Source organism: Parambassis ranga, chromosome 9 (genome assembly GCF_900634625.1).
Source record: "Parambassis ranga chromosome 9, fParRan2.1, whole genome shotgun sequence".
NCBI lineage: Eukaryota > Metazoa > Chordata > Actinopteri > Ambassidae > Parambassis > Parambassis ranga.
The window spans coordinates 14,239,421-14,251,503 of NC_041030.1; the positions used below are offsets into that span (position 1 = coordinate 14,239,421).

The 12,083-nt window shown below is 41.1% G+C and overlaps 1 protein-coding gene across 1 annotated transcript; it reads left to right on the forward strand.

The window, feature by feature from the left end:
* Positions 1-560: 560 nt before the first annotated feature.
* mat2ab (methionine adenosyltransferase 2Ab) lies at positions 561-5,422 on the forward strand. The gene is made up of 9 exons (XM_028414917.1): positions 561-800; positions 1,543-1,620; positions 1,735-1,857; positions 1,957-2,069; positions 2,174-2,317; positions 2,448-2,666; positions 2,749-2,931; positions 3,041-3,174; positions 3,643-5,422. The coding sequence occupies exons 1-9, from the start codon at positions 707-709 to the stop codon at positions 3,743-3,745; spliced, it is 1,191 nt and encodes a 396-aa protein (XP_028270718.1). The 5' UTR covers positions 561-706; the 3' UTR covers positions 3,746-5,422.
* Positions 5,423-12,083: the final 6,661 nt, after the last annotated feature.

Sequence of the window (12,083 nt, forward strand, 5' to 3'; positions counted from 1 at the left end):
ATACTGGTCACTAGGATAAACATATTGCCTCCGTGGTACGCGTGATAAAATCCAACACACACTATAGTTGTGTTATAAAATATGACACTTTTTACATTGTCAGCATTATTAACAGGTAAATATTAAGAGTTTTGGCAGGTCTGGGGAAGCCTTTTAAGGTATGATGTAAATTTGGAAGTAATAATCTATAAAGAATTTATGATTTAAGATTAATTTGAACACTCGTCGGCAACTCGAGGTGCCTTCTGCTCCTGTGTTACATCATCCTTGCCATCGCAGCTTCAGTCAGTACATTCACACACCCTTTTGGTGCATTTAAATGATTTCTAACATAAAAGTTGCTGACCTACTAATGTCCGCATTTCACTTTACATTTTGTCAGCACGTGGTGTCCATGTGGACACAATTTTGCCACAAACGGAACCTCATGGCGGCCGCTGTCAACTTCGGCTCCGCATTCTTGGTTAAAGTACAGCCGACTCCCCCTCCGATAGGCTCGATGGTACGGCCCACCTCCTTCTTACGTCAGGGCGGCTGACTTCACAGGATAAATAGTGGAGCCCTGCGCCATGAGGTTCAGGCTTGAGGATCAATACACTGAGTGAGAAGCGGTCCTGTGGGAGAGCAAGGAAGACGCCGAAACACAAAAAAAAGAAACCCCTCATACAAAGATTAAATATTTTACCATAACAACAAGCTGTCAACTATGATGAACGGACAGATGAATGGCTTTCATAACTCCCTCATCGACGAGGACTGCTTCTTGTTCACCTCAGAGTCGGTCGGAGAAGGACACCCTGGTAAGACTCGACACGCCGGCCTTTTTTTTTTATCAATTTGATAAAAAAAAGAGGACCGTTTAAAACGGTATTATTACGAAAGAGTTTTCTTTTTTAATTTTAGCATTATACTTAAGCGGGGAAAACATGGTGTACATGTAGCATACTGTTAACCGTTGCGGCCTTTTCTGCTATTAGAAAGCAGCTGGCCCGGTTTCAAGAACACGCGCTGCTAGCTAACGTTAGCTAGCTAATCTTGTGTGAATTAGGTGCTGCTGTTGCCTTTCTGGTGAGCAGACAGCGAATAGAACACAGCGTTAGTTTCACACAAACACAGCGTTAGTCTCACACAGTCACAGCGGCCATACGAGTGCTTTTTATTCAAATAAACGGGTTTAATTTTGTAAGGTATGTAAGAAAACGCCGAGTAGTTTTATTGCGGCTATAATCGACGCAGACGGAGCACAGTGGCTACACACCGTAAACACTGAACAGAACCGTTTACGGCGGCTTGTTTTTATTGTAAATTGAGCTTTTTTGTGTGTTTTCAAAATATTGTTTGCCTTCCGGTCCCCGACTTATTGCGCGCGCTACCTCTCCCACCACACGTGCACAAACTGAAATGGCGACTGCTGAGCCACTCCCACCAAGAACGGACCGATCCGCTGCCGCCAACATGCCACATCTGGGGGATCAAGTTTTGTTGCTGTCAGTTGTTGATGCTCCTGTTAAGTCACGTTGTTAACACTACTTTTTTTCCCAGATAAAATCTGTGATCAGATCAGTGATGCAGTTCTTGATGCCCATCTCAAGCAGGATCCTGATGCCAAAGTTGCATGTGGTAAGGAACTGTTGACTTTCAGACCACACTGTTGCCTGTACGTCTTTTTAACAGGAGATGCATGTTTTTGTCTTCTGTCTGTTAATTCTTCACACCTTTTTCCTCCTCCAACAGAGACTGTTGCCAAGACAGGGATGATTCTGCTGGCAGGTGAGGTGACATCACATGCCATAGTGGATTACCAGAAAGTTGTTCGCGACACCATCCGCCAAATTGGATATGATGACTCCTCAAAAGGTAAGGAATGACTGTAATATTACTGGCTTCTATATTACATTGCTGTTTGTCAGTGCTATTGTCTGATTTTTCATGTGCCATTGTTTATTTTCATTACAGGCTTTGACTACAAGACCTGCAATGTTCTTGTGGCCTTGGAGCAGCAGTCTCCTGACATTGCTCAGGGTGTCCACATTGACCGTAATGAGGAAGATATTGGAGCAGGGGACCAGGTCAGTAGTGGCCATTGATGTTTTGGTCTAACCTGGGTGTGCTATGGTTACCCTACAAATGCTCATACTGTTCTCTAATACTCGGTACATCTCTCGTTCTGCAGGGGTTGATGTTTGGTTACGCCACCGATGAGACTGAGGAGTGTATGCCTCTCACAGTTGTCCTCGCCCACAAGCTGAATGCTAAAATGGCTGAGCTGCGGCGCAATGGCACACTTCCTTGGCTCCGGCCAGATTCAAAAACACAGGTAGGACTGTAATAATTTGTTTTTAATGACTAAAACTAACTTGCAGTAAAAATGAGAGAAAATATAATCCTAACCACTGTGTCAATAGTTTTTAATAACTTGATATGGGTTGTTGTATTCACCATTACAGGTTACTGTGCAGTACCGACAGGACCGTGGTGCCATGCTCCCTGTGCGCGTGCACACAATTGTCATCTCCGTTCAGCATGATGAAGACATTTGCCTGGACGAGATGAGAGATGCTCTGAAGGAGAAGGTCATCAAGACTGTTGTCCCTTGCATCTACTTGGACGACGATACCGTCTACCATCTGCAGCCCAGTGGGCGGTTTGTCATTGGTGGCCCGCAGGTAAATATCAGTGTGCCTTTTAGGAACTTTCAGTCCGAGTGCTCCTTGACTTCATGACCTAACCGCTTGTCCTCTGTTACAGGGAGATGCTGGCCTTACAGGACGCAAAATCATTGTAGACACCTACGGAGGCTGGGGAGCCCATGGTGGTGGAGCTTTCTCTGGAAAGGATTACACAAAGGTGGACCGCTCTGCTGCTTATGCTGCACGGTGGGTGGCCAAGTCTCTGGTGAAGGCTGAGCTCTGCAGGAGAGTGTTGGTCCAGGTGAGCAGTACTATCAAAACACACCCATCTTAATTGTCTATCGAGGGGCTGCCAGAGGTTCCTATGAGTTTTTATGCATGATATGATACATCTATGTGTGCTGTATTAGGTGTCCTATGCCATTGGAGTTGCCCATCCCCTCTCCATTTCTATCTTCCACTATGGGACCTCAAACAAGAGTGAGAGAGAGCTGCTAGACATTGTGAAGAAGAACTTTGATCTCCGCCCTGGAGTTATTGTCAGGTAATGTATAACCTCTGAAAACACCTGCTACTTATGAATGGCATCTCCTGCCCCCACCCCCTTATTTCCTGTAGTTGTCTTGGTTCAGTTACCTCAACAAGGATGGAGTTAATTTTTATCAGTTTGCTGCAGATGATGTGCTGTTTTAGTTTGCTATTAAAGAGAGTTTGCAGATGTAAAACTTAGGGCAGTATTTATAATAATGAAGCCATGTAGACCAGTTAGACAGTGGGAGGTGGGTGTGTGTGTTTTACATCTGTAAGCCGCAGTGTCCTGTTTGGTTGGCAAGGTAAGTGTCAACGCTTCATATTGTTCTCTTTACCAGCCAGTCTAACCTTTGTGTTTTTTTTTTTTTTTTGCTCAACCCTCGCTGGCTAAAGCGAGTGCTAATGCCTGTGTGAATATGAATGGGTGCATCTGAAGGCACTGGTTGTGATTGCTGCTAAACATATTGATTATGTATTCCAGGGAGCTGGATCTGAAGAAACCCATGTATCAGAGGACTGCAGCCTATGGCCACTTTGGCCGAGACTCCTTCCCATGGGAGGTGCCCAAAAAACTCAAATACTAAACCTGTTAAGCTTTTCCCCCCAGGCCTGTTGGTGTATACTACAGAGAAGCCTCCAAGGTTCCGGGGGTGAAATGCCCTTATCTCTCTCGTAATGGTATAATTAACACATGGCTCCTTTTCTCACTCCACCTCACTCCTTTATCTTGTTACTGTTTTCTGCTGGTTGCAGTTTCGTGCTGGGTCTTAGAGGCATACCTCACACTTGATGTTTAAAGAGTTGAATGGGTTCCATGAACTCATGCCCCACAGTGCTTCGTGTTCTCCTGTGTCGAGGTTCCCCTGCTTGCCGTTGTGATAGACACATAGTAGCTGTGTTCAGTCTCCCTTTGGCATTCCACTCTTGTTATCTATTCAGCGTGTGGCGCTAGCATATCAGGCTATATGCATACCCCTCTTAATTTACTGGTGCTACTGGTACAAGGAGTCTGCATGACCTTTTAAAGGTTTCCAAGCATGATTTGATAGTTGGAGAGTCTGCTGATCCAGCACTGACCCAGAAAAATTTGGCTTCTTTCTAAACATTCCTCTTGTCAGTTTGGTAAAATTATTCCTTGACCTGATGTTCTTTTCTGGTGTTCCTTTTGTTGGCTTTATTCCCTCATCTGTGTGGAGGATGGTAGAATGGCACAATTAAAGTTAAAGGGTTGTTGCTGTTTTTACTAAAAATGCTATGCATTGCAGGCTACGGGGCAAGCCAGATCCTAATTATTCAAGCTCTTTAGTGAGCCTAAGGCCTCAGATGCCTCTACAGACCTTTGCTGTTTTCTGACGTAATACAGAAAAGTCAGAAGCTGCTATGTCACTGCTCTGGTCTGTAGAGGTATTTGTTATACTTGATGGTGAAATTCAATTGTTTATGCACTGAAATTCAATTTTAAATTGGTCCTTTTTAAATGTAGTTTCACTTGCTTTTTTTATGCTTTGACGTGACTAAAGGCCCTTCCGCTCCATGAGTTTATTGATGGCAGGTGTAGCTACAGAGAAACCTGATCCCCATCTTTATCCTCGAAAGGAGTGTGTAGTCTTATTGGCTGGGAATCAAACACTATTTATTTGTTCTCTGGAACTCGGCGTGGATACAGAGAAGCCGAGGTTTCAGAAGGCAGCTTTAAACACACCTGGTTAATAAATCTTGAATTCCTCTTTGACTTGATAATTTCAGTGTTTGCTTGAGGCTCCAGAGTGTTGTACAGAAAAGCTTTGGTCAGCCTCAACAAGAAAGTGTCTCTGGCTACTGTTAATGACTATTTACAACCTTTTTTTATTTTTTGGTCTGCAAATCTTATTTTTTTTAGGTGGGTTAGTTTTTAAAAAAAATCCCATTAAGTTGTCTGGTGCAATTCGTAGGCTGTGGTGTATCCTCTCATGCGATGGCAACATTTGGTTGGTGTAGTACAGAGAAACCAGCCGTGTTTACATAGCCATCTCATGTGTTGGATAGGGTTTGAAGTTTTGGTTTTGTTCCCTTTTTACCACTCGGAGGTCATCCCGTCGGCTACAGTAAGTGTAAGAGTGCCTTTTCTATTTCCTCTACTCGCCCTATTTGCTTTTCTCCCTCTCCCACCAACATGCGCTCAACTTTCAGAGGAACAAGTAGCTCATACTGTTGAATGCTTCATGTCTAGACTAGAATGGATAGTCACCTTATGCTCTGTAATAAACAAATACTCCTTTCAACCCTTGCCTGATCAATTTTTTTTGTTTGTGTTGTCATAGTATTGAATCATAGGATCAGTGGATTGTACTCCACTTTAAATAATCTGTATTACTTTTGCCTGTATTATATAATGACCCACATTAAGATAAGGTGCTGGGAAGCCCCCTGCTTTTTGAAGTTCATGAATGAAAGAGCTAAATTAAAGGTAGTGTTAACCCCTTAACGAGAAATGCTTATATTCTTCCTGTTACCTGCATTTTTATCTAGATTATTTAATGCATATTAAATACATTTCTGCCTCCTTTCCATTATAATGCCAAAAACGCACAACTGAAAAGCCTGCTGGTCTCTGGGTATAAATGGTTATCTAAAACAGACCACAGTACATACAGTTACTTGCATGTGTGCTTGACTGAAGAGACATTTTAAATGACTGATGTAAACTTTTTTTTTCTCCCTGTTGAGTAGACATGATGTGATCATTTAGTTATATTGCATGTGAAGCCAGTGTATAAATCAGGAGTAAATTTAGTCTGCAGTGTTGGTGCTAGCATGGTATGAATCCTGCTTCCATGAGACCCCAACCTGGATCGTGGTCTTGGTGTGCTGTATCTCTACTTGTTATAGAGTGTGTGTATACATATATATATATTCAAGAACATTGGGCCATGTGTCTACTACACTCAGTAGGTGTATCCCTTCACAGAGTGCAGGATGCATTTACATGCTTCTTACACAGCTCTTCACAGGTTAGCTTTCAAAGAGTAGCTCCTTGCTTCTGTATGCATATGTGATAAGAGTTGTGTTGGGCTGGAAGAAAGGCAGAAACCTGTATGACCAGTATCTGCTCCAGAAGGGTAAACTAAACAATCTTTTCATAATACTTAAATAACACTAGAAAACATTGGGGTTACCCAAGCAGTCAATGATATAAGGAAAACCTCCTGGCAATGTATGTAAAAAAAAGTTTTTTAAACATTTATATCAGATCACAGGGATTTCCATCAACCTTCAAGTATTGTTGGGCTTTTAGTGTTTACAATGGATGTTATCTGTAGAAGCTGAAACATGTCCCATTCCCAGCTTCTAGCAGAAGGCAGCTGTGAGAATCTGTTGACTTATTCATTTTGATTGATTGGTGATTGATTATGGATCACTATAAAATTGAGGATATGTGTTTACAGTGTGACTTTCATTTTTGTAGCAGCATGAAAGTTAAGGGTTTTTTGTGAGTGGTTTCCATTCATCAGTTGGGTCACAGTTGAGACTTTGGCATAGAAACAGTTAAAGGGAGAGTTTGCAGAAAGGGTATGCATCTTAAATGCTGCGCCCATTCCAATGCTTGAGGCAGAATTTGTTCCACAGTCAAACCCCTTTGTCCCCTGACGGCTGCCTGCACCTAATGTAAATGTCAGAATGTTCTCTGTATGACAGGTAGAGAAGAGAGTAACACTACCAGCTGCTGCTACATCTTTAAAAATGGGTAGTGTTCACAGTGTTAGTGGGGGTGTTGTGGTATTTGTGTTGTGAAAGCATAGGTTGTTACCAAAGATGGGATCCAGGTACTTCAATGGCAAAAGGCCAAAGTGTGTTTCGGGAATTTCATTCAGACTTAACACAACCTGTCTTGTAGAGAGGGAGGAGTTCATTTTTCTGCTTTGCGTAACAAGTTTCAAAACGAGGGTTACGTCAAATGTTCTTTTTACCCTATGTTAAAATAAACTTTATGGATCCCTTTGGGGTGACTCCCCAAAATTAAGTTTCCAGCAGCTTACAAAGACAGAAAAATATACAGAAATATAAATAGAATAAAATAAAAGAAATAAAATATAGGTATATATCCATGTTGGACAAAGGAGTTCTTAAGTCTGTTGGTCCTACACTTGGGCAGGAGCAGTCTTTTTCCGAACCGGCCCCTCTGGTTGCTGATGACGGTGTGCAGAGGGTGGCTGGCATATTACAGTTTGTTGTTGGGTTGTTGGGTAATATCAGTAATACAGAACATGTAAGAGTAAACACATATTTACAGATCAATGGTTAAACAACTAGGATGGAAATTTGAAATTCTTTATTTAATACAGGTCACAACATCAATGTCCAGCATATATTTGATCAGGGATGACTGGTTTCCCTTTATCTGAGGTCACAGTGGAATTCACATGTGTCAAAGTGAACCTTGAATTCGTAGCAGAGATTAGACACAGCAGAGCAGAAATGCTTACTGTGGGTTCACTGTGACCATTTCACAGCCCTCCAGACAGCACATTTAGTACTTTGACACAAATAAAGGGATCAGGAACCTTGGACCTGGTGTAAGAAATGAAGCAGTTATGGACGCCACAGAACAGGGAACAGTCCATGGCAGATGTTACATGGGATGGTCACTAAATGCACAATAAGGAAATTTGATGCCAGTAACTTTTAGCTACATTCTACTATATTATTCATGATTAAGTCTTTTATTAGTCCTCTGTGTTGCTTGTTTTCATCTATTCTTAGCTGGACCCTCTTGAAACTCTAACGTTCTTTTGCACAACTGATACATGAATACAGTAAATAATACTATAATAAAAGTCACAGATAAATTAATGATAGTGTGTAAAACCACTGTCCTAAACGACAACAGGTGTCTAATCTGTAGCTGAATGAACACAAAGGCCACAAGCTCAAAACCGGAGCTTGGAATCAACCCTGTGAACAATTCATATGTCTGATTGCTTGTCTCTGTTATTTATATATACAATTTATAATTACATTAAAATCACAGTTATTTTGAAATGGGTTTGGCACTGAATACTCTAATCTACCCCACAACACTCAATCAAACATTCACTGAACTTGTAATTAATTTGTAGTGCACTGATAAGCTGAATGTTCTGGAATGGTCTTTGCATCCAGTAATGTGCCTGTTGAAACCTTAAAAGAAAGACGGATGTTTATGCAAACTGCCTCAACTGAATGCAGATTTTTTTAAAAAAGAAAGAAACAATAAGTGCAGTAAGTTAGTAAGATGCCTACAGTCCACCTAAATATGTCCTTAATCAGAATAAATTATTAAACCTGAGGGTTTGACACAGGTGAAGATACACTTGAGAACAAATGTAAATGCAGGTTAAACACACTTACTACACTTAACACATAGCCACTGGAGAACACACAACTAATGTGGTATGAAAATATTTACTATTACAGGAATGTCAATGAACTCCTATTTATCGATGCCTTGCACCCTCAGGTATGGAGATTAGCAGTGTGCTAAAGGTTAGGCAGAAATCTTGTTGAGCGATAAAGTGAATGCTTACAGCCAAAACAAACAAAGTTGTTTATCCTTTGCCAAGGGCTGTCTGAAGTACAAGTGGAAGACAGGAGCAGAGAAAGGGGCAAGAAATGTAATAACAGAGTGTTTGTTGGAATGGTTTGTTTAAAATTTGAACATGATTTTTCAAAATTGCCTCATAAAACATCTGTTTGACTAAAATTCATTTAGTTTTCATCAATTTTCTTCCAAATAGAGCCTGATCTCTGGTGAATTTGTAACTCCAATAATCCATCTGAATATAATTAGCTTTGCTCCATAAATGCTGCCAGCTGTGTCACATAAGCCTATTTAGTAGTCTACACATGTGGCCACTGCTCTTGTAAACATTCTGTGCAGCATCGACTCATATTGTTATATTATATTATGTATACATGCAGTTCATTCACTGTGTCTGAGGGTTGTGTTTCAAACATAATATGTGTCAATATGAACTTTGCCTGCAAACATGTGACTTATCTGACCTCCAATATTGGATTTACTTCTTACCCCTTACAGCATATTTTACAATATAGTATTCGTACTCTAGTAACACCATCCTGGCTGAGCCTGTTTAACTGCAGCAGCTGTGCGTTTGCACCACACACCACCACCGTCTATATTTAACTGAATGTCGTATGGGTTGGCTTCCACAGCCTTGAATGGGCAAGATCACTCACTACTGCAGCAGAACCGCGCCACCGACCGAGGCTGTTAGCAGCAGATGTTCACTAAGCTGCGATAATAGAAGTCTGGGTAAATCATACTGAATTCTGTCACTAGATTTTCAGCACTGCTCCATGTTGTAAAATTAGCTTTCAGTAAAGATTTTTTTTTCTCCACAGCGGCAGTGAACCTAGAGGATTAGTTTAATGAGTACCATTTGTTCTGAGCTCAACATAAGACCAAACGAAGCCAAACAGTATAATGATGACAAGCAAATATTCCATAAAAAATCTGATGCTGGCTTTAACTCTCTCCTGGCAGTGCAGCAGTCACAGTGAGAAGGGCAGAAGGAGGTCAGCTGTTTGGATGAGGTCAGGGGGATTCATTGTAGGGATTAGGTGACAGCTGATGCAATATTTGTAGGAGCTTGCTCTTGCCCTACTGTACTCCTGCAGGAAATGAAAGCCAGTCTTCCTTTCCTTCCTTCTTTGCTTTTTTCAGGTGACTAAACTACTTTATTCCAACTCAAACTGCAGAATTGGAGCCTTCTTTGAATTGATTTCGGCTCAGCAGGAAGGAACAAAAGTGTTGTATTGAAGCAGAATGCTTAGTAAAACGTGTTTAGCATTCAGCTGGTAGTTTTGCGTGTTTCCATACATATCATGTGATTTGATCTGAATAAAAAAACCTTATCCTCACAATCTCCTGTAATCTCTTGTATTGACGGTTACAAAAGTTGCAACAGGATACACATGCACCTGAATCATTCTGCGTCATTGTTAGAACAACAGTTATGCAATGTGTTTTTAGTTGTTCTGTAGTTTTCCAAAGTCGTAGATATATCCGTATATTAACATGGTTTTTGGTTAATGGTTTCTGTGCCCAACCCTGCCTAAATTCTACAGTATGTTATGTAATGGCTGCCCTGAGATCGCTTCATTCCAGTGGGAAAAGTTAAAAAGAATAATTACAGTGAAAGAATGCTGTTACAAATGTCAAAGACAGTGTGAGCTTATGGGTTTGGTCTTATATTTTACTTCACATGAACAACGCAGACACTGTGTAAATGTACTCATTTAGCTCAGAACATAAACAGAACTTAAAAGTTTGAAGCATGGCAACTTGAGTTCTGTGAAGACGCTTCACTGCTCCTTCAAGCTTTATCAGTGCACCGTGCACCGACAACCTAAACTGAACCCTACAATGCAGACAAAGAGACGACAAAGTTTTGTGTTTAGTTTGGAATACAAGAGCAACTATTCCAATGTTTAGTGCCTCCATAAATAAATCTAAACCAGCAGTGTCATCTGGGTCCTAACAAGAGGGAAGTTATGTAATTTGTTAATATATATCCAGCACCAATTAGAGGGGTAGGTGTAAAGTTGAGTTGTGATTGGGTCACTTTCAGCCAACTGAGAGCTGAAGTTAATCCAGCAGGGTCTTGACATGTGAATGTGCCTCCTCTCTCATAACTTCAGTCACATGCTGACTAAGAAATGAAAAGCCAAATAGAAGGAAGGCGTTGTCAGCCCAAAGGGGAGTGTTCCTGCTCCACCAATACCTCTGCAGAGCTCCCTCCTCCTTGACACGGCTTTGCATAACACTGTGGAGACTTGGCCCGCCATGTGGTATGAGGATGAAGTTTGCATATTTTCTTGCATTAATGAAAACATTGAGTTAATCTTCTGCTATGATGTGGATCAACGGCATGTCTGTCCAAATGTCAAGCCAACTTTTTTTTCCCACAACATACAGTGGAATGTTCTGTGTCCACATTATTCAGAGAGTGAAAAAGTTTGTGTGCCGTTTTGTGTGTTGAATGGGACACTATTCAGTGTTTGATCCACAAATCCTTTTTTTTACAGTGGTGTTACTCAACTATATGTTGTAGAGAGAATTGCACTAGAGGCAGTAATACTCTACATCCTCAGCTGGTTCTAACTTGCTGGGTTTCGTCCTGTGGGAGGAAAAACCGCAAAATAATGATCAGGTTTAGAGGGTGAGAAAAGGCCATGAAAGTGCAGAATTACTAGTTTTATAAGGTTGAAGTATGTGACAGTGCTTGTACATGAGGCCCTGTGCTGGTTAATGTCACAAAAGACACTAACTTCTTTATAGACATCAGGCTCGTTGTCAGACAAGCAGTGCCTACTTTGATGCAAAGGTCCTCCATTTTATTATTTGTTTGAAAGTTATATCCTTACTTGATAACTAATGGGGTTCAAAGGAGAATATTATAACAAAAAACAAATTGTATTCAGTGCGATGAACACTTACAGGGTAAATCTGAGACTGTGGGCACACAGTTCCTCTGAATAGCTGTGCTGCGTATCTAGGATCACAGTTATGGGTTTGGACTACACCAAAAGTAGTTCCTAACTTTCTAAAGATGGGAAAAGATTAGATTAATATTAACTTTATTGTAGGGAAATTAGATAAAAAACACTAACATCACCCAGTATCTCACAATGTCACATGACTACTTAGGTTGTGCACTTGAATTTAGTGAGCCTTCAATGGAACTCTTTCTCCCACCTTGAAAAATTTTTTATGCACTTTAAATAGTAGTAATGCCCTTTTTATGGACAGGACCGTAGTCCCTAGTCAAGCTTGTGCAGTGTCCATACACCTAAAGAATAGTTCTGTTTTGTTCTGCTGCTACAGAGCGTGGAAAGCAAAGCAGACAGGCTTGCACAGTAAGACTGATTGATGCTGCCACC